The 25,441-nt window shown below is 40.1% G+C and overlaps 1 protein-coding gene across 3 annotated transcripts; it reads left to right on the top strand.

Annotated features, from left to right (window-relative positions):
* Positions 1–857: 857 nt before the first annotated feature.
* Positions 858–25,062, top strand: LOC133632037 (uncharacterized). 3 transcript variants are annotated; one of them, XM_062024271.1, is made up of 2 exons: positions 858–1,384; positions 24,575–25,062. In XM_062024271.1, exons 1-2 carry the CDS (start codon positions 869–871, stop codon positions 24,815–24,817), a joined length of 759 nt encoding a protein of 252 aa, XP_061880255.1. In that variant the 5' UTR covers positions 858–868; the 3' UTR covers positions 24,818–25,062. The 3 variants fall into 3 exon arrangements, 1 of the variants encoding a protein (XP_061880255.1); XR_009821648.1 differs by lacking the exon at positions 858–1,384 and adding an exon at positions 5,400–5,808; XR_009821647.1 differs by lacking the exon at positions 858–1,384 and adding an exon at positions 5,400–5,812.
* The last annotated feature ends 379 nt before the right edge of the window (positions 25,063–25,441 follow it).

Raw genomic sequence — 25,441 nt, 5'->3', positions numbered from 1 at the left:
GATTTTATAGACTAGGCTCAGTGCAAGTTGTTTTACTCTGTCCTCCACCCTGAGCCAGCCCACTTTGGAGAAGTGGGTAGGAGTGAGGTGGGATCTGGGGTGGAGGTCTAGAAGTAATCTGACTAGCTTGTTCTGGGATGTTTGGAGTTTAGATTTGAGGGTTTTAGAGGTGCTAGGGTACCAGGAGGTGCATGCATAATCAAAAAAGGGTTGAACGAGAGTTCCCACCAGAATCCTCAAGGTGCTTTTGTTGACCAGAGAGGAGATTCTATAGAGAAATCTCGTTCGTTGGTTGACCTTTTTGATTACCTTGGTTGCCATTTTATCACAGGAAAGATTAGCCTCTAGAATGGAACCTAGGTAGGTGACCTCATCTTTCCTGGTGAGAACAACGTCACCCACTTTTATAGTGAAGTCATTGACTTTCTTAAGGTTGATGTGGGACCCAAACAGGATGGATTCTGTTTTACCCAAGTGTATGGATAGCTTGTTGTCAGCGAGCCAGGTGCAAGTTCTACAGAGTTCAGCACTGAGGATTTTCTCCACCTGTGACTTGTCCTTGCCGGATACCAGCAGGGTCGAGTCATCCGCAAACAAAAACAATTCACAGTCGCATGCCGATGACAAGTCGTTAATGTATACCAGGAACAGTAAAGGCCTTAATATACTGCCTTGGGGGACTCCACAGCTCACTGAGAGGGGGGGGGGGGGACACGGTGCCGTTCACCTCTACAACCTGTTTCCTCCCCTCCAAGTAGGATTGCATCCAGCTCCATGAGGTTTTGTTGAATCCGATTGCTCTGAGCTTATCCAACAGTATCTGTTAGTCTGTCTCTACCCCCCTCAGTGAAGCGACATCCGGTGGTCCATGTATCCCAGAGTAAGCCTGTCTCCAGTTCTCCACTCTCTTCCCCTGACCCTACCCCTCCTAGAATTCTGGATAACGGTGACCCAGTTTGGACCGTCAAGGAGATCCTTGGGGTCCGTCGGCAAGGTAGGGGCCTGGTATTTTTGGTACATTGGGAGGGTTATGGTCCAGAGGATAGATCCTGGGTGTCGGCCTCCTACCTTGCTGACCCCACCCTTCTGGAGGACTTCTATCAGGTCAACCCTGGAGCTCTCCGGCGCTCGTCGAGAGCCTCGCATAAGAGGGGGGGCACTGTTACGGCGCTCGCGCAGTCTGCTTCTCCCTCCTCGGCAGGAGCTCCTCGAAGCTACGCTGCAAGCACCGCAGGACACGCCCCCGCACGCGCCACGCAGACCGCGGCCACGCGCCTCCACAGCCGGCGGCAATCATCAGTCAACGCACCTGGTCTTGACGAGAAGCAGCAGCATAAAGGCTCACTCCACTGACTACTCCACGCCGGAACAAAGCCCTGATTCAGTAAGCTTCACGTCTCTGGCTCCTCACCTGTGTCTCTCTCTTTTGCTCGCTTTGTCTCCCTCGTGCCTAGTCCTTATTTGTCCTTGTCATCTCCTGTTCCCACAGTACATCCGTGTCTCCGCAGTGAGCCGTGCGCCTCACCTGCCGATCTTCCCCCTGGACTCTGACTGCCTTCCTCGACCTCCGCAGTGGATGGAAAGAGTGGATGACTAAGAGTGGATGAATAAGAGTGTATGAATAAGAGTGTATGAATAAGAGTGTATGAATAAGAGTGTATGAATAAGAGTGTATGAATAAGAGTATATGAATAAGAGTGGATGACTAAGAGTGTATGAATAAGAGTGTATGAATAAGAGTATATGAATAACAGTGTATGAATGTCAAGACTTGGTCTATGGCGTGGTTTGCTCTCCCGTGGTGCAAAAGAATTGGAACGGACGTGGCGTGCAGGTAAAGACATAGTTTAATTATTACTATAAACTCAAACAAAAGGTACAAACAAAAGGCGCTCACAGAGGAGGTAAAAAAAAACTTGACTAGGAAAACAAAAGGCGCGCACAATGGCGGAGAACTATGAACATTAAACAAACAAAAACTTACGTGACAAGAGATGAAACAAGAACTAACGTGACAAGGAACTGTGGACATGGCATGAATGGGTGATGTCGCCAGGACGAACAACAGAAACAGAAAAGCCTATATAGTGACAACAGGTGCGTGACTTAACTGTGAACAGGTGCGTGACATGACAATGTGAAAACGTGAGACAGGTGTGTGTGAGTACAAACGTGGAACAGGTGAAACTAATGGTTGCTATGGTGACAAACAAAACCAGGAAGTGAAACAAGGAACTAAGGAAGTGTCCAAAAAACAAAACAGCACATGGCCAAACAAAAACATGAACACAGACATGACAGAACCCCCCCCTTACGGACAGATCCCAGATGGCCAAAAACAAAAAACAGGATCAAGAGTCATGGGAGGGAGGGAGGGGGACATGGCGGTGGGTCGCCAGACCAGGTGTCCCCGAATCCACCGGGGCAGAGTCAGGTGGCGGCGGCGGGTAGACCGCCGCTGAACCTGACGAGGTGGGCGACCTGGGAATGGCCACATTCGTGGCAGACGAGGAGGTCGGCGCACCTGGCGTGGCGGACGCCCATGGAATGGCCACATCCTTGGCCGACGAGGAGGTGGGCGCGTTGTCGTGGCAGGCGGCGAAGCTTGGCGTGGTGCGTCAGGCGGCGAAGCTTGGCGTGGCGGGTCTTGACGAGGGTCTTGGTCTTGGCGTGGGTCTTGGTCTTGGTCTTGGCGAGGGTCTGGGTCTTGGTCTTGGACTTGGTCTTGGACTTGGCGTGGTTGGTCTTGGTCTTGGTCTTGGACTTGGCGTGGTTGGTCTTGGTCTCTTGGCGGTTCTTGGTCACTTGGCGGTTCTTGGTCACTTGGCGGTTCTTGGTCACTTGGCGGTTCTTGGTCACTTGGCGGTTCTTGGTCTTGGCTTTGGTCTTGGCGTGGGTCAGCCACGGGCGGCGCTTGGCGGCGTGGGGCAGCCACGGGCGGCGCTTGGCGGCGTGGGGCAGCCACGGGCGGCGCTTGGCGGCGTGGGGCAGCCACGGGCGACGCTTGGCGGCGTGGGGCAGCCACGGGCGGCGCTTGGCGGCGTGGGGCAGCCACGGGCGGCGCTTGGCGTCGTGGGGCAGCCACTGGCGGCGCTTGGCGTGGAGCAGGTACTGGCGGCGCTTGGCGTGGAGCAGGTACTGGCGGCGCTTGGCGTGGAGCAGGTACTGGCGGCGCTTGGCGTGGAGCAGGTACTGGCGGCGCTTGGCGTGGAGCAGGTACTGGCGGCGCTTGGCGTGGAGCAGGTACTGGTGGCGCTTGGCGTGGAGCAGGTACTGGTGGCGCTTGGCGTGGAGCAGGTACTGGTGGCGCTTGGCGTGGAGCAGGTACTGGTGGCGCTTGGCGTGGAGCAGGTACTGGTGGCGCTTGGCGTGGAGCAGGTACTGGTGGCGCTTGGCGTGGAGCAGGTACTGGTGGCGCTTGGCGTGGAGCTGGGCGTGGAGCAGGTGGATCTTGGCATGGTCGAAAAACTGGTGGTGGCGGCCGTGCTGGTGGCTGTGGCTTGGCAGGTCGAAAGACAGGTGGTGGGGGTCGTGCTGGTGGCTGTGGCTTGGTAGGTCGAAAGACAGGTGGTGGTGGTCGTGCTGGAGGCTGTGGCTTGGCGTGACGAAAGACTGGTGGTGGTGGTCGTGCTGGAGGCTGTGGCTTGGCGTGACGATGCTGACCCACCCCACCTGAACAATTCCCAGCCCTAGCCCCCCCCTCAAGGAGCGGATCCCAGACGCGCTCCCCGCGGTCTGGAACCGTCTTTTGGGGTGGGCGGAGGGGGTTCAGGAGGAGGGCAGAATCCTCCCCTCTAAATTGTCCAAAAGGTCTTTCGTTCCCCCCCACCTGGGCTTTTGTGGGTGAAAAAAAAATTTCTGACTTGGGCGTGGCATGAGTCCTGGAGGGCGGGGCATGGAATTTGGGTGGCTTGGATTGAACCGGTAAAGCATTTGGGAAAACAATCTCCAGGTCTGTGGAGTGCTCCTAGAGCTGCCAGGCTGGCTGATTTCCATTTCCGCCCGGAGGAGGAGGAGCCTGCAGGAGCGCAGCGTGCTGTCCGCTCACCTTCCCTGACATCCTCGGTCTGGAGCGCCGCTTCCGGGACAGGGATGACGTGCCAACGTCCCCGGGCCAAAGGGAGCTGATCGGCACCAGTTTGCCGGTCGGACCCCACATGAGATCCCTGCGCTCCATGGGGGAATGGCGGAGTGTCTCTTCCTCCATCGCGCGGAGGACCTCCCACGTTGCCTCGTCAAAATTGTCCAAATTTTTTGCGGGAGAGCTCTTATGCTGGCGACATCTGTCAAGACTTGGTCTATGGCGTGGTTTGCTCTCCCGTGGTGCAAAAGAATTGGAACGGACGTGGCGTGCAGGTAAAGACATAGTTTAATTATTACTATAAACTCAAACAAAAGGTACAAACAAAAGGCGCTCACAGAGGAGGTAAAAAAAAACTTGACTAGGAAAACAAAAGGCGCGCACAATGGCGGAGAACTATGAACATTAAACAAACAAAAACTTACGTGACAAGAGATGAAACAAGAACTAACGTGACAAGGAACTGTGGACATGGCATGAATGGGTGATGTCGCCAGGACGAACAACAGAAACAGAAAAGCCTATATAGTGACAACAGGTGCGTGACTTAACTGTGAACAGGTGCGTGACATGACAATGTGAAAACGTGAGACAGGTGTGTGTGAGTACAAACGTGGAACAGGTGAAACTAATGGTTGCTATGGTGACAAACAAAACCAGGAAGTGAAACAAGGAACTAAGGAAGTGTCCAAAAAACAAAACAGCACATGGCCAAACAAAAACATGAACACAGACATGACAATGAATAAGAGTGTATGAATAAGAGTATATGAATAAGAGTGGATGACTAAGAGTGTATGAATAAGAGTGTATAAATAAGAGTATATGAATAACAGTGTATAAATAAGAGTGGATGAATAAGAGTGTATGAATAAGAGTGTATGAATAAGATTTATTCATGTATTTTATTATATAAAAATGGGAGCCATTACCTCCCTGCTTGGCACTCAGCATCAAGGGTTGGAATTGGGGGTTGAATCACCAAAATGATTCCCGGGCACGGCCACCGCTGCTGCTCACTGCTCCCCTCACCTCCCTGGGGGTGATCAAGGGTGATGGTTCAAATGCAGAGAATAATTTCGCCACACCTAGTGTGTGTGTGTGACAATCATTGGCACTTTAACTGAACTTTTAATGATGTTATTCATATTATTCAGATTGAAAAGCTTAAGGGGCCGCATGTGGCCCCCGGACGTTCATTTGCCCAGGTCTGTGCTAAGGTGAGCTCTAAAAGTGGTCCACACTCCATGTCAGTAGGTGGCGGTAATGCACACCAGAAGGTTGCTTGCCAACCTGCTATAAAAACAAAAGAAGAAGAAGAAGAAGATCCACACTTCCGGGTGGTGATGACGTCGCGTCGTGACGTCATATTTCAAAATGGCAGAGCCCGCGGAAAGACCCCCTGGAGTCGACTCCATTTCCCAAGAAAAGATGTCAACAGCGCGACTTGTAACAATTATAAGGCCGAGGAGGGTTATTTGAACACACACCATTCAATTATTATAAATGAAAGTCACGTTTTTTAACCGCTCCGGTCTCGTCCCAGCGGAAGTGACGCTAGCACGTCATCAGAATACAACAGCTTGCTAACTAACACGCCTCCTATCATGTCAGCGCTGTTATTTGTTCCAATGTCATTCATTCCTTCTCATTTAGATCAACACGACGAGAGAGACATTCTGCCGCTAGACGAAGGTCACCGAGCAGCGACGAAGTTTGCATTTTCGGTAGGTGAGTGTTCAATTGTCCTCCGAGAAAAGTTGCATGAAGTCATTCTATTACACAGGTGAAAGTCATACACACATAATATGCTGGAAAAGTCCATTCATGTCAGCAATTAACTTCAAATGTCAAACTCATTTGTGATGTTAAAGGGAAAACAATACTTAACTGTGCTTAAATGTATTTATATTATTCAAATGTGAATTATGCTGTATAATAGACTGTATTTATGTTATTGACATGTGAATAATGCTGTATAATCAGTGTTGGGACTAACGCGTTACAAAGTAACTAGTAGTCTAACGCGTTATTTTTTATATTCAGTAACTCAGTTACCGTTACTACATGATGCGTTACTGCGTTATTTTATGTCATTTCTTATGTAGTATCGGCTAAAAACAGAAGATCTGAGTGTGTTTTATTGGAGAGTTGCAGTGTCGTCCTTCTGAATGATTCCCGGGCGCGGCGCCACTGCTGCCCACTGCTCCCCAAGGGGATGGGTCAAATGCAGAGGACAAATTTCACCACGCCTAGTGTGTGTGTGTGACAATCATTGGTACTTTAACTTGAACTTAACTTAATTCTTCCTGTGTCACAACAGGGACAAGAGAAGAGGCGCTGTGTGTGTGTGTGTGTGTGTGTGTGTGTGTGTGTGTGTGTGTGTGTGTGTGTGTGTGTGTGTTTGTGTGGGTGGGGGGGGCGTGTCTGTGTTTACTTACAAGACATCATGGTGGAGCTGAAGCCGAGTTTCTTAACATGGAGATATTCTAGACTGACCATGTGTCTTCTTTTGCGGGGCTGTCCGGGCGGAGTTTCTTAAATGCCTCAAATGTCCGGCAGGGTTGCGTATATTTTCAATGTACGTTCAGGGTTAAGATGGGGTTAAAAACAAAACTAATTGTGCACACGCAGCAGCATTCGTGAGGGAGGGACAGAGAGAGCGAGGGAGTGGATTGATTGATTGAGACTTTTATTAATAGATTGCACAGTACAGTACATATTCCGTACAATTGACCACTAAATGGTAACACCCGAATAAGTTTTTCAACTTGTTTAAATCGGGGTCCACATTAATCCATTTATTTCAAACTGTCATTGCTCAAAACATAATATTGAATCAAAATCAATGTTATTATGAATTATTGACCTATCCAAGGTTCCCATTACTTCACATCAAATATTCCACTTTGAAAAATATTTTTGGTGGAAGATTTTGCATATTTTGTGTGTTTGCCATTAAAAACATAGTTTTTTTTGACAAAAAAGGGCGGAAAACAAACAGACAAAAAAACAACATAACTAAAACATTTTGAAATGAGGGATAGATCTGAAGTTGATGTAGACTCCAGAGATTTAAGCGTTAAATATAAAATGTTTGTATGCCCTGGCACACCATTATCATCATTTCATGACCCAAGCAAAACACTTTTTACACTTTTATACTGAAATAAATACACCTACAACTTATTCAATAAAAACATAGAAAAAACTACCAGCAGCGGTAAAGTTTAGATCCATGAAGGAAAGAAGAAAGTGAATGAATGTTTATAACTGAATACATTTACATATGTATACAAATTTGTTTTCTTTCTTTATTATTTTTTTTAATGAATTAAGTAACGTTTATGACAACCTTTTTCCAAAACACAATATATAATGTGAGATATAACAGGATAATGCATACGTTTATCTTTTTTGTTGTCAAAACGCTTACCAAAAAGTGGGACCCCAAAAATTTACTGTAGGACCCCATTTTTATGACTTGATGGGGTCCCTGGGACCCCATTTTGACAATTCCTAGCGCTGATCAACAGATTGTATTATTCTCCAGTACAATAACAGTACTTAAATGAAGGCTTAAAGGGCATTAATGGTAGCTTTAAAAAAAGAAGAAGAAAAAAACAAGTACCGGTAACTAAATAGTTACTTTTCACAATAACGCATTACTTTTTGGTGTAAGTAACTGAGTTAGTAACTGAGTTGCTTTTGAAATAAAGTAACTAGTAACTGTAACTAGTTACTGGTTTTCAGTAACTAACCCAACACTGTGTATAATAGACTGTATTTATATTATTCACAAGTGAATAATGCTGTATAATAGACTGTATTTATATTATTCACATGTAAAAAATACCTTAGTGTTTATTTTTATTGTGAGCGAAATGTGGTGCTGAATTTCCCCGAGGGATCAATAAAGTACTTTCTATTCTATTGTATTCTATTCTAAAAACATCAAAATCCATTGCTATTCTTTATATAAAGTAAGACACATGCTGAATAAGAAATATCTGCACATGATTCCTTGAGTAATTCGATTACAAAATACATTCGAGGAATTGTTGCTGCCTCGAGGTGTCGTACATATTTTTTTTTACGGCATTTTGCCTGGTTCACTAAACAGTAGTCAAAGCTCACGTTTCGCACAGACTGTTTAGGTGTTGCACAGCGTGTTTACGTCACAGATCATCCCCCCCTTGCACTGCACGACACCGCTCTTTTAAGTACGCTCCAGTTTAGAAAACGTTTAAACGGCACCGTATGATAATCATCAAAAACGCACGAGAGACAAGAACTTCTTTTATGCGGTCACACCACACAGCACATAGGGCTGTGAGCGCACCTGTTTTTATTAGCACATACACATTTTTAGCTGTGCGTGTCAGCCTTCAATAATGAAAACAGGCGTTTAGGAAATAAGACGATTAGGCCAACCACAATAATTGAGGGCACATCTTAACGTGTATAATTAAACAAAATTATGATTTATTCGATTAATCGATCGGGATATTCGATAGAATACTCGATTACTAAAATATTCGATAGCTGCAGCTGTAGTTATATTATTCTTTTATTTTTCCATATCTAACATACTGTGTTGAACTTTGGGGAAATGTTTATAGAACAAACACAGGCTCAATAATTCAACTTGAAAAAAGGGTCATTAGAATAATACACAAGGCTGGCTACGATGAACCTACCAATCCATTATTCGTAAGTTCTAATGTAGAGGTGTCAAACTCATTTTAGATCGGGGGCCACATGGACAAAAATCTACTCCCAAGTGGGCCGGACTGGTAAAATCAAGGCACGATAACTTAAAAATAAAGACAACTTCAGATTGTTTGTTTTTTTCTTTGTTAAAAATAGAGCAAGCACATTCTGAAAATGTACAAATCATAATGTTGTTGTTTTTTTTTTTACACTTACATGTTGCGGTTAATAGTATTCTACCTTTATTTGTCGATATGTATACTTTCTGATTAAATGATGTGATAATGTTCATCAGTCAACTCATTGGTGTTCATTTTTAATCTATTAAGATCAAATAATAATATGTTATTTAAATGGAGGCTTCTCACATGATGAGATAACTTCTGGAAATGACTGGCTCATAAGGGTCAAAGGTATAAATGTGTGTGTCCAAGTTAAAGGAAAAGGCAGGCTGTCTTCTTCTAATGGATTTATTACAATCTTTACAAGCTGGGTAACGTTTGCTGTGGTCTGGAACAACATGGCGCACAAACAACTATCAGAAATGCAGCCAATATTACGTACAGATAATGTGTCATGAGACATGCAAATATAAATGAAATGCACAGAGGACATAAGTAAAGGAAATTAAATGAGCTCAAATATTCCTACAAACGAGTCATAATGATGCAATATGTACATACAGCTAGCTTAAATAGCATGTTAGCATTGATTAGCTTGCAGTCATGCTCTGACCAAATATGCTTATTAGCACTCCAACAAGTCAATAACATCAACAAAGCTCACCTTTTGTGCATTTGCGCACAGCGTAGAACGTTTGGTGGACAAAATGAGACAAAGAAGAAGTGGCATAAAACACGTCTTTCTGTGGCAGCGTCGGAGAAAGTTGTACATGTAAACAAACAACAATGAGTTCAAGGATCGCTGAAATTAGTAGGACAAAACAGTGCTTGCTAAATCCTCTCATCAGTGAAGCATGTTTAACATAAACAGTGGGACTTCTAACAATTAGGAAGGTTTGTGTCATGTTTGTTCTCCTACAGAAAATATATTCAAATAAAAATGTTCTTCATCTTTTTCCATTTTCACACATCTCAAAACGTCATCAGGAGTCCCGACTAAACCCGTGAATGTAAGAAAATGTAAGAAAATTAATTTTTTAAGAAAAACATTTTTTGCTAAAATGTCGTAAGGGGGTATGTCGTAAAAATTCCAAAAAACGGACTTGCTTCAGCAGCACAATTCTGGTGCTGTAGTTGTAGGAGATGTCTCAAAACGTCATCAGGAGTCCCTACAAAACCTAAAAATGGCATAAAATGCTTTTTTTGGGAAAACTTTTTTTTTACAAAAAAAAATTCAAAAAACAGACTTGCTTCAGCAGCACAATTCTGGTGCTGTAGTTGTAGGAGATGTCTCAAAACGTCATCAGGAGTCCCGACTAAACCCGTAAATGTAAGAAAATGTAAGAAAATGCATTTTTTAAGAAAAACATTTTTTGCTAAAATGTCGTAAGGGGGACCCTGTCGTAAAAATTCCAAAAAACGGACCTGCTTCAGCAGCACAATTCTGGTGCTGTAGTTGTAGGAGATGTCTCAAAACGTCATCAGGAGTCCCTACAAAATCTAAAAATGGCATAAAATGCTTTTTTTGGGAGACTTTTTTTTTACAAAAAAAAATTCAAAAAACAGACTTGCTTCAGCAGCACAATTCTGGTGCTCTAGTTGTAGGAGATGTCTCAAAACGTCATCAGGAGTCCCGACTAAACCCGTAAATGTAAGAAAATGTAAGAAAATGCATTTTTTAAGAAAAACATTTTTTGCTAAAATGTCGTAAGGGGGGACCCTGCCGTAAAAATGCCAAAAAACGGACTTGCTTCAGCAGTACAATTCTGGTGCTGTAGTTGTAGGAGATGTCTCAAAACGTCATCAGGAGTCCCTACAAAACCTAAAAATGGCATAAAATGCTTTTTTTGGGAAAACTTTTTTTTTACAAATTTTTTTTCCAAAAAACGGGCTTGCTTCAGCAGCACAATTCTGGTGCTGTAGTTGTAGGAGATGTCTCAAAACGTCATCAGGAGTCCCGACTAAACCCGAAAATGGAAGAAATTAGAAGAAAATGCATATTTTACGGGAAAAAAATATTTTGCAAAATGTCGTAAAAAAAATTCAAAAAAACGGACTTGCTTCAGCAGCACAATTCTGGTGCTGTAGTTGTAGGAGATGTCTCAAAACGTCATCAGGAGTCCCGACTAAACCCATAAATGTAAGAAAATGTATTTTTTAAGAAAAACATTTTTTGCTAAAATGTCGTAAGGGGGGACCCAGTCGTAAAAATTCCAAAAAACGGACTTGCTTCAGCAGCACAATTCTGGTGCTGTAGTTGTAGGAGATGTCTCAAAACGTCATCAGGAGTCCTGACTAAACCCGAAAATGGAAGAAATTAGAAGAAAATGCATATTTTACGGAAAAAAAATATTTTGCAAAATGTCGTAAAAAAAATTCCAAAAAACGGACTTGCTTCAGCAGCACAATTCTGGTGCTGTAGTTGTAGGAGATGTCTCAAAACGTCATCAGGAGTCCCGACTAAACCCGTAAATGTAAGAAAATGTAAGAAAATGCATTTTTTAAGAAAAACATTTTTTGCTAAAATGTCGTAAGGGGGGACCCTGTCGTAAAAATTCCAAAAAACGGACTTGCTTCAGCAGTACAATTCTGGTGCTGTAGTTGTAGGAGATGTCTCAAAACGTCATCAGGAGTCCCTACAAAACCTAAAAATGGCATAAAATGCTTTTTTTGGGAAAACTTTTTTTTTACAAAAAAAAATTCAAAAAACAGACTTGCTTCAGCAGCACAATTCTGGTGCTGTAGTTGTAGGAGATGTCTCAAAACGTCATCAGGAGTCCCGACTAAACCCGTAAATGTAAGAAAATGTAATAAAATGCATTTTTTACGAAAAACATTTTTTGCTAAAATGTCGTAAGGGGGACCCTGTCGTAAAAATTCCAAAAAACTGACTTGCTTCAGCAGCACAATTCTGGTGCTGTAGTTGTAGGAGATGTCTCAAAACGTCATCAGGAGTCCCGACTAAACCCGAAAATGGAAGAAATTAGAATGAAATGCATATTTTACGGAAAATAAATATTTTGCAAAATGTCGTAAAAAAAATTCAAAAAAAAGGACTTGCTTCAGCAGCACAATTCTGGTGCTGTAGTTGTAGGAGATGTCTCAAAACGTCATCAGGAGTCCAGACTAAACCCGTAAATGTAAGAAAATGCATTTTTTAAGAAAAACATTTTTTGCTAAAATGTCGTAAGGGGGGACCCTGTCGTAAAAATGCCAAAAAACGGACTTGCTTCAGCAGTACAATTCTGGTGCTGTAGTTGTAGGAGATGTCTCAAAACGTCATCAGGAGTCCCTACAAAACCTAAAAATGGCATAAAATGCTTTTTTTGGGAAAACTTTTTTTTTACAAAAAAAAATTCAAAAAACAGGCTTGCTTCAGCAGCACAATTCTGGTGCTGTAGTTGTAGGAGATGTCTCAAAATGTCATCAGGAGTCCCGACTAAACCCGTAAATGTAAGAAAATGTAAGAAAATGCATTTTTTAAGAAAAACATTTTTTGCTAAAATGTCGTAAGGGGGGACCCTGTCGTAAAAATTCCAAAAAACGGACTTGCTTCAGCAGCACAATTCTGGTGCTGTAGTTGTAGGAGATGTCTCAAAACATCATCAGGAGTCCCGACTAAACCCGTAAATGTAAGAAAATGTAAGAAAATGAATTTTTTAAGAAAAACATTTTTTGCTAAAATGTCGTAAGGGGGGACCCTGTCGTAAAAATTCCAAAAAACGGACTTGCTTCATTAGCACAATTCTGGTGCTGTAGTTGTAGGAGATGTCTCAAAACGTCATCAGGAGTCCCGACTAAACCCGTGAATATAAGAAAATGTAAGAAAATGCATTTTTAAAGAAAAAAATTTTTTTGCTAAAATGTCGTAAGGGGGGACCCTGTTGTAAAAATTCCAAAAAACGGACTTGCTTCAGCAGCACAATTCTGGTGCTGTAGTTGTAGGAGATGTCTCAAAACGTCATCAGGAGTCCCTACAAAACCTAAAAATGGCATAAAATGCTTTTTTTGGGAAACTTTTTTTTTACAAAAAAAAATTCAAAAAACAGACTTGCTTCAGCAGCACAATTCTGGTGCTGTAGTTGTAGGAGATGTCTCAAAACGTCATCAGGAGTCCCGACTAAACCCGTAAATGTAAGAAAATGTAAGAAAATGCATTTTTTAAGAAAAACATTTTTTGCTAAAATGTCGTAAGGGGGGACCCTGTCGTAAAAATTCCAAAAAACGGACTTGCTTCAGCAGTACAATTCTGGTGCTGTAGTTGTAGGAGATGTCTCAAAACGTCATCAGGAGTCCATACAAAACCTAAAAATGGCATAAAATGCTTTTTTTTGGAAAACTTTTTTTTTACAAAAATTTTTTCAAAAAACAGGCTTGCTTCAGCAGCACAATTCTGGTGCTGTAGTTGTAGGAGATGTCTCAAAACGTCATCAGGAGTCCCTACAAAACCTAAAAATGGCATAAAATGTTTTTTTTGGGAAAACTTTTTTTTTACAAAAAAACAACAAAAAAAAAACAGACTTGCTTCAGCAGCACAATTCTGGTGCTGTAGTTGTAGGAGATGTCTCAAAACGTCATCAGGAGTCCCTACAAAACCTAAAAATGGCATAAAATGCTTTTTTTGGGAAAACTTTTTTTTTACAAATTTTTTTTCCAAAAAACGGGCTTGCTTCAGCAGCACAATTCTGGTGCTGTAGTTGTAGGAGATGTCTCAAAACGTCATCAGGAGTCCCGACTAAACCCGTAAATGTAAGAAAATGTAAGAAAATGCATTTTTTAAGAAAAACATTTTTTGCTAAAATGTCGTAAGGGGGACCCTGTCGTAAAAATTCCAAAAAACGGACCTGCTTCAGCAGCACAATTCTGGTGCTGTAGTTGTAGGAGATGTCTCAAAACGTCATCAGGAGTCCCTACAAAATCTAAAAATGGCATAAAATGCTTTTTTTGGGAGACTTTTTTTTTACAAAAAAAAATTCAAAAAACAGACTTGCTTCAGCAGCACAATTCTGGTGCTCTAGTTGTAGGAGATGTCTCAAAACGTCATCAGGAGTCCCGACTAAACCCGTAAATGTAAGAAAATGTAAGAGAATGCATTTTTTAAGAAAAACATTTTTTGCTAAAATGTCGTAAGGGGGGACCCTGCCGTAAAAATGCCAAAAAACGGACTTGCTTCAGCAGTACAATTCTGGTGCTGTAGTTGTAGGAGATGTCTCAAAACGTCATCAGGAGTCCCTACAAAACCTAAAAATGGCATAAAATGCTTTTTTTGGGAAAACTTTTTTTTTACAAATTTTTTTTCCAAAAAACGGGCTTGCTTCAGCAGCACAATTCTGGTGCTGTAGTTGTAGGAGATGTCTCAAAACGTCATCAGGAGTCCCGACTAAACCCGAAAATGGAAGAAATTAGAAGAAAATGCATATTTTACGGGAAAAAAATATTTTGCAAAATGTCGTAAAAAAAATTCAAAAAAACGGACTTGCTTCAGCAGCACAATTCTGGTGCTGTAGTTGTAGGAGATGTCTCAAAACGTCATCAGGAGTCCCGACTAAACCCATAAATGTAAGAAAATGTATTTTTTAAGAAAAACATTTTTTGCTAAAATGTCGTAAGGGGGGACCCAGTCGTAAAAATTCCAAAAAACGGACTTGCTTCAGCAGCACAATTCTGGTGCTGTAGTTGTAGGAGATGTCTCAAAACGTCATCAGGAGTCCCGACTAAACCCGAAAATGGAAGAAATTAGAAGAAAATGCATATTTTACGGAAAAAAAATATTTTGCAAAATGTCGTAAAAAAAATTCCAAAAAACGGACTTGCTTCAGCAGCACAATTCTGGTGCTGTAGTTGTAGGAGATGTCTCAAAACGTCATCAGGAGTCCCGACTAAACCCGTAAATGTAAGAAAATGTAAGAAAATGCATTTTTTAAGAAAAACATTTTTTGCTAAAATGTCGTAAGGGGGGACCCTGTCGTAAAAATTCCAAAAAACGGACTTGCTTCAGCAGTACAATTCTGGTGCTGTAGTTGTAGGAGATGTCTCAAAACGTCATCAGGAGTCCCTACAAAACCTAAAAATGGCATAAAATGCTTTTTTTGGGAAAACTTTTTTTTTACAAAAAAAAATTCAAAAAACAGACTTGCTTCAGCAGCACAATTCTGGTGCTGTAGTTGTAGGAGATGTCTCAAAACGTCATCAGGAGTCCCGACTAAACCCGTAAATGTAAGAAAATGTAATAAAATGCATTTTTTACGAAAAACATTTTTTGCTAAAATGTCGTAAGGGGGGACCCTGTCGTAAAAATTCCAAAAAACTGACTTGCTTCAGCAGCACAATTCTGGTGCTGTAGTTGTAGGAGATGTCTCAAAACGTCATCAGGAGTCCCGACTAAACCCGAAAATGGAAGAAATTAGAATGAAATGCATATTTTACGGAAAATAAATATTTTGCAAAATGTCGTAAAAAAAATTCAAAAAAACGGACTTGCTTCAGCAGCACAATTCTGGTGCTGTAGTTGTAGGAGATGTCTCAAAACGTCATCAGGAGTCCAGACTAAACCCGTAAATGTAAGAAAATGCATTTTTTAAGAAAAACATTTTTTGCTAAAATGTCGTAAGGGGGGACCCTGTCGTAAAAATGCCAAAAAACGGACTTGCTTCAGCAGTACAATTCTGGTGCTGTAGTTGTAGGAGATGTCTCAAAACGTCATCAGGAGTCCCTACAAAACCTAAAAATGGCATAAAATGCTTTTTTTGGGAAAACTTTTTTTTTACAAAAAAAAATTCAAAAAACAGGCTTGCTTCAGCAGCACAATTCTGGTGCTGTAGTTGTAGGAGATGTCTCAAAATGTCATCAGGAGTCCCGACTAAACCCGTAAATGTAAGAAAATGTAAGAAAATGCATTTTTTAAGAAAAACATTTTTTGCTAAAATGTCGTAAGGGGGGACCCTGTCGTAAAAATTCCAAAAAACGGACTTGCTTCAGCAGCACAATTCTGGTGCTGTAGTTGTAGGAGATGTCTCAAAACATCATCAGGAGTCCCGACTAAACCCGTAAATGTAAGAAAATGTAAGAAAATGAATTTTTTAAGAAAAACATTTTTTGCTAAAATGTCGTAAGGGGGGAGACCCTGTCGTAAAAATTCCAAAAAACGGACTTGCTTCATTAGCACAATTCTGGTGCTGTAGTTGTAGGAGATGTCTCAAAACGTCATCAGGAGTCCCGACTAAACCCGTGAATATAAGAAAATGTAAGAAAATGCATTTTTAAAGAAAAACATTTTTTGCTAAAATGTCGTAAGGGGGGACCCTGTTGTAAAAATTCCAAAAAACGGACTTGCTTCAGCAGCACAATTCTGGTGCTGTAGTTGTAGGAGATGTCTTTAAACGTCATCAGGAGTCCCTACAAAACCTAAAAATGGCATAAAATGCTTTTTTTGGGAAACTTTTTTTTTACAAAAAAAAATTCAAAAAACAGACTTGCTTCAGCAGCACAATTCTGGTGCTGTAGTTGTAGGAGATGTCTCAAAACGTCATCAGGAGTCCCGACTAAACCCGTAAATGTAAGAAAATGTAAGAAAATGCATTTTTTAAGAAAAACATTTTTTGCTAAAATGTCGTAAGGGGGGACCCTGTCGTAAAAATTCCAAAAAACGGACTTGCTTCAGCAGTACAATTCTGGTGCTGTAGTTGTAGGAGATGTCTCAAAACGTCATCAGGAGTCCATACAAAACCTAAAAATGGCATAAAATGCTTTTTTTTGGAAAACTTTTTTTTTACAAAAATTTTTTCAAAAAACAGGCTTGCTTCAGCAGCACAATTCTGGTGCTGTAGTTGTAGGAGATGTCTCAAAACGTCATCAGGAGTCCCTACAAAACCTAAAAATGGCATAAAATGTTTTTTTTGGGAAAACTTTTTTTTTACAAAAAAAAAACAAAAAAAAAACAGACTTGCTTCAGCAGCACAATTCTGGTGCTGTAGTTGTAGGAGATGTCTCAAAACGTCATCAGGAGTCCCGACTAAACCCGTAAATGTAAGAAAATGTAATAAAATGCATTTTTTACGAAAAACATTTTTTGCTAAAATGTCGTAAGGGGGGACCCTGTCGTAAAAATTCCAAAAAACGGACTTGCTTCAGCAGCACAATTCTGGTGCTGTAGTTGTAGGAGATGTCTCAAAACATCATCAGGAGTCCCGACTAAACCCGTAAATGTAAGAAAATGTAAGAAAATGAATTTTTTAAGAAAAACATTTTTTGCTAAAATGTCGTAAGGGGGGACCCTGTCGTAAAAATTCCAAAAAACGGACTTGCTTCAGCAGCACAATTCTGGTGCTGTAGTTGTAGGAGATGTCTCAAAACGTCATCAGGAGTCCCTACAAAACCTAAAAATGGCATAAAATGCTTTTTTTGGGAAACTTTTTTTTTACAAAAAAAAATTCAAAAAACAGACTTGCTTCAGCAGCACAATTCTGGTGCTGTAGTTGTAGGAGATGTCTCAAAACGTCATCAGGAGTCCCGACTAAACCCGTAAATGTAAGAAAATGTAAGAAAATGCATTTTTTAAGAAAAACATTTTTTGCTAAAATGTCGTAAGGGGGGACCCTGTCGTAAAAATTCCAAAAAACGGACTTGCTTCAGCAGTACAATTCTGGTGCTGTAGTTGTAGGAGATGTCTCAAAACGTCATCAGGAGTCCATACAAAACCTAAAAATGGCATAAAATGCTTTTTTTTGGAAAACTTTTTTTTTACAAAAAAAATTTCAAAAAACAGGCTTGCTTCAGCAGCACAATTCTGGTGCTGTAGTTGTAGGAGATGTCTCAAAACGTCATCAGGAGTCCCTACAAAACCTAAAAATGGCATAAAATGTTTTTTTTGGGAAAACTTTTTTTTTACAAAAAAAAAAAAAAAAAAAAACAGACTTGCTTCAGCAGCACAATTCTGGTGCTGTAGTTGTAGGAGATGTCTCAAAACGTCATCAGGAGTCCCGACTAAACCCGTAAATGTAAGAAAATGTAATAAAATGCATTTTTTACGAAAAACATTTTTTGCTAAAATGTCGTAAGGGGGACCCTGTCGTAAAAATTCCAAAAAACGGACTTGCTTCAGCAGCACAATTCTGGTGCTGTAGTTGTAGGAGATGTCTCAAAACGTCATCAGGAGTCCCGACTAAACCCGAAAATGGAAGAAATTAGAAGAAAATGCATATTTTACGGAAAAAAAATATTTTGCAAAATGTCGTGAAAAAATTCAAAAAAACGGACTTGCTTCAGCAGCACAATTCTGGTGCTGTAGTTGTAGGAGATGTCTCAAAACGTCATCAGGAGTCCGGACTAAACCCGTAAATGTAAGAAAATGTAAGAAAATGCATTTTTTAAGAAAAACATTTTTTGCCAAAATGTCGTAAAAATTCCAAAAAACGGACTTGCTTCAGCAGTACAATTCTGGTGCTGTAGTTGTAGGAGATGTCTCAAAACGTCATCAGGAGTCCCTACAAAACCTAAAAATGGCATAAAATGCTTTTTTTTGGAAAACTTTTTTTTTACAAAAAAAAATTCAAAAAACAGACTTGCTTCAGCAGCACAATTCTGGTGCTGTAGTTGTAGGAGATGTCTCAAAACGTCATCAGGAGTCCCTACAAAACCTAAAAATGGCATAAAATGCTTTTTTTGGGAAAACTTTTTTTTTACAAAAAATTTTTTTAAAAAAAACAGACTTGCTTCAGCAGCACAATTCTGGTGCTGTAGTTGTAGGAGATGTCTCAAAACGTCATCAGGAGTCCCGACTAAACCCGTAAATGTAAGAAAATGTAATAAAATGCATTTTTTACGAAAAACATTTTTCGCTAAAATGTCGTAAGGGGGACCCTGTCGTAAAAATTCCAAAAAACGGACTTGCTTCAGCAGCACAATTCTGGTGCTGTAGTTGTAGGAGATGTCTCAAAACGTCATCAGGAGTCCCGACTAAACCCGAAAATGGAAGAAATTAGAAGAAAATGCATATTTTACGGAAAAAAAATATTTTGCAAAATGTCATGAAAAAAAATATTTTGCAAAATGTCGTAAAAAAAATTCCAAAAAACGGACTTGCTTCAGCAGCACAATTCTGGTGCTGTAGTTGTAGGAGATGTCTCAAAACGTCATCAGGAGTCCCGACTAAACCCGAAAATGGAAGAAATTAGAAGAAAATGCATATTTTACGGAAAAAAAATATTTTGCAAAATGCCGTAAAAAAATTTTAAAAAAACGGACTTGCTTCAGCAGCACAATTCTGGTGCTGTAGTTGTAGGAGATGTCTCAAAACGTCATCAGGAGTCCCTACAAAACCTAAAAATGGCATAAAATGCTTTTTTTGGGAAAACTTTTTTTTTACAAAAAAAAATTCAAAAAACGGATTTGTTTGAGCAGCACAATTCTGGTGCTGTAGTTGTAGGAGATGTCTCAAAACGTCATCAGGAGTCCCGACTAAACCCGTAAATGTAAGAAAATGTAAGAAAATGCATTTTTTAAGAAAAACATTTTTTGCTAAAATGTCGTAAGGGGGGACCCTGTCGTAAAAATTCCAAAAAACGTACTTGCTTCAGCAGCACAATTCTGGTGCTGTAGTTGTAGGAGATGTCTCAAAACGTCACCAGGAGTCCCGACTAAACCCGAAAATGGAAGAAATTAGAAGAAAATGCATATTTTACGGAAAAAAAATATTTTGCAAAATGTCGTAAAAAAAATTCAAAAAAACGGACTTGCTTCAGCAGTACAACTCTGGTGCTGTAGTTGTAGGAGATGTCTCAAAACGTCATCAGGAGTCCCGACTCAACCCGTAAATGTAAGAAAATGTAAGAAAATGCATTTTTTAAGAAAAACATTTTTTGCTAAAATGTCTTAAGGGGGGACCCTGTCGTAAAAATGCCAAAAAACGGACTTGCTTCAGCAGTACAATTCTGGTGCTGTAGTTGTAGGAGATGTCTCAAAACGTCATCAGGAGTCCCGACAAAACCTAAAAATGGCATAAAATGCTTTTTTTGGGAAAACTTTTTATTTACAAAAATTTTTTCAAAAAACAGACTTGCTTCAGCAGCACAATTCTGGTGCTGTAGTTGTAGGAGATGTCTCAAAACGTCATCAGGAGTCCCAACTAAACCCGTAAATGTAAGAAAATGTAAGAAAATGCATTTTTTAAGAAAAACATTTTTTGCTAAAATGTCGTAAGGGGGGACCCTGTCGTAAAAATTCCAAAAAACGGACTTGCTTCAGCAGCACAATTCTGGTGCTGTAGTTGTAGGAGATGTCTCAAAACGTCATCAGGAGTCCCGACTAAACCCGTAAATGTAAGAAAATGTAAGAAAATGCATTTTTTAAGAAAAACATTTTTTGCTAAAATGTAGTAAGGGGGACCCTGTCGTAAAAATGCCAAAAAACGGACTTGCTTCAGCAGCACCATTCTGGTGCTGTAGTTGTAGGAGATGTCTCAAAACGTCATCAGGAGTCCCGACAAAACCCGAAAATGGAAGAAATTAGAAGTAAATGCATATTTTACGGAAAATTTTTTTTTTGCAAAATGTCGTTTAAAAATTCCAAAAAACTGACTTGCTTCAGCAGCACAATTCTGGTGCTGTAGTTGTAGGAGATGTCTCAAAACGTCATCAGGAGTCCCGACTTAACCCGTAAATGTAAGAAAATGTAAGAAAATGCATTTTTTAAGAAAAACATTTTTTGCTAAAATGTAGTAAGAATGCCAAAAAACGGACTTGCTTCAGCAGCACAATTCTGGTGCTGTAGTTGTAGGAGATGTCTCAAAACGTCATCAGGAGTCCCGACTAAACTCGTAAATGTAAAAAAATGCATATTTTACGAAAAACATTTTTTGCTAAAATGTCTTAAGGGGGGACCCTGTCGTAAAAATGCCAAAAAACGGACTTGCTTCAGCAGTACAATTCTGGTGCTGTAGTTGTAGGAGATGTCTCAAAACGTCATCAGGAGTCCCTACAAAACCTAAAAATGGCATAAAATGCTTTTTTTGGGAAAACTTTTTATTTACAAAAAAAAATTCAAAAAACAGACTTGCTTCAGCAGCACAATTCTGGTGCTGTAGTTGTAGGAGATGTCTCAAAATGTCATCAGGAGTCCAGACTAAACCCGTAAATGTAAGAAAATGTAAGAAAATGCATTTTTTAAGAAAATTTTTTTTTGCTAAAATGTCATAAGAATTCCAAAAAACGGACTTTACTTCAGCAGCACAATTCTGGTGCTGTAGTTGTAGGAGATGTCTCAAAACGTCATCAGGAGTCCCGACTAAACCCGTAAATGTAAGAAAATGTAAGAAAATGCATTTTTTAAGAAAAACATTTTTTGCTAAAATGTCGTAAGAATTCCAAAAAACGGACTTGCTTCAGCAGCACAATTCTGGTGCTGTAGTTGTAGGAGATGTCTCAAAACGTTATCAGGAGTCCCGACTAAACTTGTAAATGTAAGAAAATGTAAGAAAATGCATTTTTTAAGAAAAACATTTTTTTCTAAAATGTCGTAAGGGGACCCTGTCGTAAAAATTCCAAAAAACTGACTTGCTTCAGCAGCACAATTCTGGTGCTGTAGTTGTAGGAGATGTCTCAAAACGTCATCAGGAGTCCCGACTAAACCCGAAAATGGAAGAAATTAGAAGAAAATGCATATTTCACGGAAAAAAAATATTTTACAAAATGTCGTGAAAAAAATGCCAAAAAACGGACTTGCTTCAGCAGCACAACTCTGGTGCTGTAGTTGTAGGAGATGTCTCAAAACGTCATCAGGAGTCCCGACTAAACCCGTAAATGTAAGAAAATGCATTTTTTAAGAAAATTTTTTTTGCTAAAATGTCGTAAGGGGGGACCCTGTCGTAAAAATGCTAAAAAACGGACTTGCTTCAGCAGTACAATTCTGGTGCTGTAGTTGTAGGAGATGTCTCAAAACGTCATCAGGAGTCCCTACAAAACCTAAAAATGGCATAAAATGCTTTTTTTGGGAAAACTTTTTTTTTACAAAAAAAAATTCAAAAAACAGACTTGCTTCAGCAGCACAATTCTGGTGCTGTAGTTGTAGGAGATGTCTCAAAACGTCATCAGGAGTCCCGACTAAACCCGTAAATGTAAGAAAATGTAATAAAATGTATTTTTTACGAAAAACATCTTTTGCTAAAATGTCGTAAGGGGGGACCCTGTCGTAAAAATTCCAAAAAACGGACTTGCTTCAGCAGCACAATTCTGGTGCTGTAGTTGTAGGAGATGTCTCAAAACGTCATCAGGAGTCCCGACTAAACCCGAAAAGGGAAGAAATTAGAAGAAAATGCATATTTTACGGAAAAAAAATATTTTGCAAAATGTCGTAAAAAAAATAAAAAAAAACTGACTTGCTTCAGCAGCACAATTCTGGTGCTGTAGTTGTAGGAGATGTCTCAAAACGTCATCAGGAGTCCCAACTAAACCCGTAAATGTAAGAAAATGTACGAAAATGCATTTTTTAAGAAAAACATTTTTTGCTAAAATGTCATAAGGGGGGACCCTGTCGTAAAAATTCCAAAAAACGGACTTGCTTCAGCAGCACAATTCTGGTGCTGTAGTTGTAGGAGATGTCTCAAAACGTCATCAGGAGTCCCGACTAAACCTGTAAATGTAAGAAAATGTAAGAAAATGCATTTTTTAAGAATAACATTTTTTGCTAAAATGTTGTAAGGGGGTATGTCGTAAAAATTCCAAAAAACGGACTTGCTTCAGCAGCACAATTCTGGTGCTGTAGTTGTAGGAGATGTCTCAAAACGTCACCAGGAGTCCCGACTAAACCCGAAAATGGAAGAAATTAGAAGAAAATGCATATTTTACGGAAAAAAAATATTTTGCAAAATGTCGTAAAAAAAATTCCAAAAAACGGACTTACTTCAGCAGCACAATTCTGGTGCTGTAGTTGTAGGAGATGTCTCAAAACGTCATCAGGAGTCCCGACTAAACCCGTAAATGTAAGAAAATGTAAGAAAATGCATTTTTTAAGAAAAACATTTTTTGCTAAAATGTCGTAAGGGGGGACCCTGTCGTAAAAATTCCAAAAAACGGACTTGCTTCAGCAGCACAATTCTGGTGCTGTAGTTGTAGGAGATGTCTCAAAACGTCATCAGGAGTCCCGACTAAACCCGTAAATGTAAGAAAATGTAAGAAAATGCATTTTTTAAGAAAAACATTTTATGCTAAAATGTAGTAAGGGGGGACCCTGTCGTAAAAATGCCAAAAAACGGACTTGCTTCAGCAGCACCATTCTGGTGCTGTAGTTGTAGGAGATGTCTCAAAACGTCATCAGGAGTCCCGACAAAACCCGAAAATGGAAGAAATTAGAAGTAAATGCATATTTCACGGAAACATTTTTTTTTGCAAAATGTCGTTTAAAAATTCCAAAAAACTGACTTGCTTCAGCAGCACAATTCTGGTGCTGTAGTTGTAGGAGATGTCTCAAAACGTCATCAGGAGTCCCGACTTAACCCGTAAATGTAAGAAAATGTAAGAAAATGCATTTTTTAAGAAAAACATTTTTTGCTAAAATGTCTTAAGGGGGGACCCTGTCGTAAAAATTCCAAAAAACGGACTTGCTTCAGCAGAACAATTGTGGTGCTGTAGTTGTAGGAGATGTCTCAAAACGTCATCAGGAGTCCCGACAAAACCCGTAAATGTAAGAAAATGTAAGAAAATGCATTTTTTAAGAAAAACATTTTTTGCTAAAATGTAGTAAGAATGCCAAAAAACGGACTTGCTTCAGCAGCACAATTCTGGTGCTGTAGTTGTAGGAGATGTCTCAAAACGTCATCAGGAGTCCCGACTAAACTCGTAAATGTAAAAAAATGCATATTTTACGAAAAACATTTTTTGCTAAAATGTCTTAAGGGGGGACCCTGTCGTAAAAATGCCAAAAAACGGACTTGCTTCAGCAGTACAATTCTGGTGCTGTAGTTGTAGGAGATGTCTCAAAACGTCATCAGGAGTCCCTACAAAACCTAAAAATGGCATAAAATGCTTTTTTTGGGAAAACTTTTTATTTACAAAAAAATTTTCAAAAAACAGACTTGCTTCAGCAGCACAATTCTGGTGCTGTAGTTGTAGGAGATGTCTCAAAACGTCATCAGGAGTCCAGACTAAACCCGTAAATGTAAGAAAATGCATTTTTTAAGAAAATTTTTTTTTGCTAAAATGTCATAAGAATTCCAAAAAACGGACTTTACTTCAGCAGCACAATTCTGGTGCTGTAGTTGTAGGAGATGTCTCAAAACGTCATCAGGAGTCCCGACTAAACCCGTAAATGTAAGAAACTGTAAGAAAATGCATTTTTTAAGAAAAACATTTTTTGCTAAAATGTCGTAAGAATTCCAAAAAACGGACTTGCTTCAGCAGCACAATTCTGGTGCTGTAGTTGTAGGAGATGTCTCAAAACGTCATCAGGAGTCCCGACTAAACTTGTAAATGTAAGAAAATGTAAGAAAATGCATTTTTTAAGAAAAACATTTTTTGCTAAAATGTCGTAAGGGGGGACCCTGTCGTAAAAATTCAAAAAACAGACTTGCTTCAGCAGCACAATTCTGGTGCTGTAGTTGTAGGAGATGTCTCAAAACGTCATCAGGAGTCCCTACAAAACCTAAAAATGGCATCTCCTGTTCCCACAGTACCTCCGTGTCTCCGCAGTGAGCCGTGCGCCTCACCTGCCGATCTTCCCCCTGGACTCTGACTGCCTTCCTCGACCTCCGCACTCGGACCTGGACTTCTGGACGCCTCTCTCCTGCCCCCACGGACCTCGCTCGGATCACGAACCTCTTTTGCTTCGCCCCTCTGGACTTCTTTGCTGCAACAACCAACACACACTTACAATAACCTCTGGTAACTTATATTTGGTTAACTTCTACACATAGCCCTGCATCCACACACATAGTAGCATACACACCCGACGTAATCATCAAGCTCAAATAAAACCCGTTGAGCTAGACCTCCTGCTGTCGTACCGTCTCCTTCCCCCTTCGTCTTACGTAACAGTACCGGTACCAAAATGTATTTTGATACTTTTCTAAAAAAAAGGGTACCACAAAAAATTGCATTATTAGCTTTATTTGAACAAAACATCTTAGTGTACATGAAACATATGTTTATTATTGTCATTTAGTCCTCAAATAAAAAAGTGAACATACTAGACAACTTGTCTTTTAGTAATAAGTAAACAAACAAAGACTCCTAATTAGTCTGCTGACGTATGCATTAACATATTGTGTCATTTATCTACCTATTATTTTATACACATTATGAGGGACAAACTGCAAAAATTGCTTATTAATCTACTTGTTCATTTGCTGTTAAAATCTGCTTATTTTCTGTTTCAACATTTTCTATCTACACTTTTGTTCAAATGTAATAATCACTTATTCTTCTCTTCTTTGATACTTTACATTAGTTTTGGATGATACCACACATTTAGGTATCGATCTGATACCAAGTAGTTACAGGATCATACATTGGTCATTTTCAAAGTCCTCATGTGTCCA

This window comes from Entelurus aequoreus, linkage group LG17 (assembly GCF_033978785.1).
Source record: "Entelurus aequoreus isolate RoL-2023_Sb linkage group LG17, RoL_Eaeq_v1.1, whole genome shotgun sequence".
Classification (NCBI taxonomy): Eukaryota; Metazoa; Chordata; class Actinopteri; order Syngnathiformes; family Syngnathidae; genus Entelurus; species Entelurus aequoreus.
Note: the sequence above shows the minus strand (reverse complement) of the source record. Positions and strands in the feature narration are given on the sequence as shown.

Coding starts and splice junctions, on each gene's coding strand:
- LOC133632037 (XM_062024271.1), top strand. CDS start 869: ATGTATCCCAGAGTAAGCCTGTCTCCAGTTCTCCACTCTCTTCCCCTG. Junction 1,385..24,574: donor CGGAACAAAGCCCTGATTCA/GTAAGCTTCACG, acceptor CTGTTCCCACAG/TACCTCCGTGTCTCCGCAGT.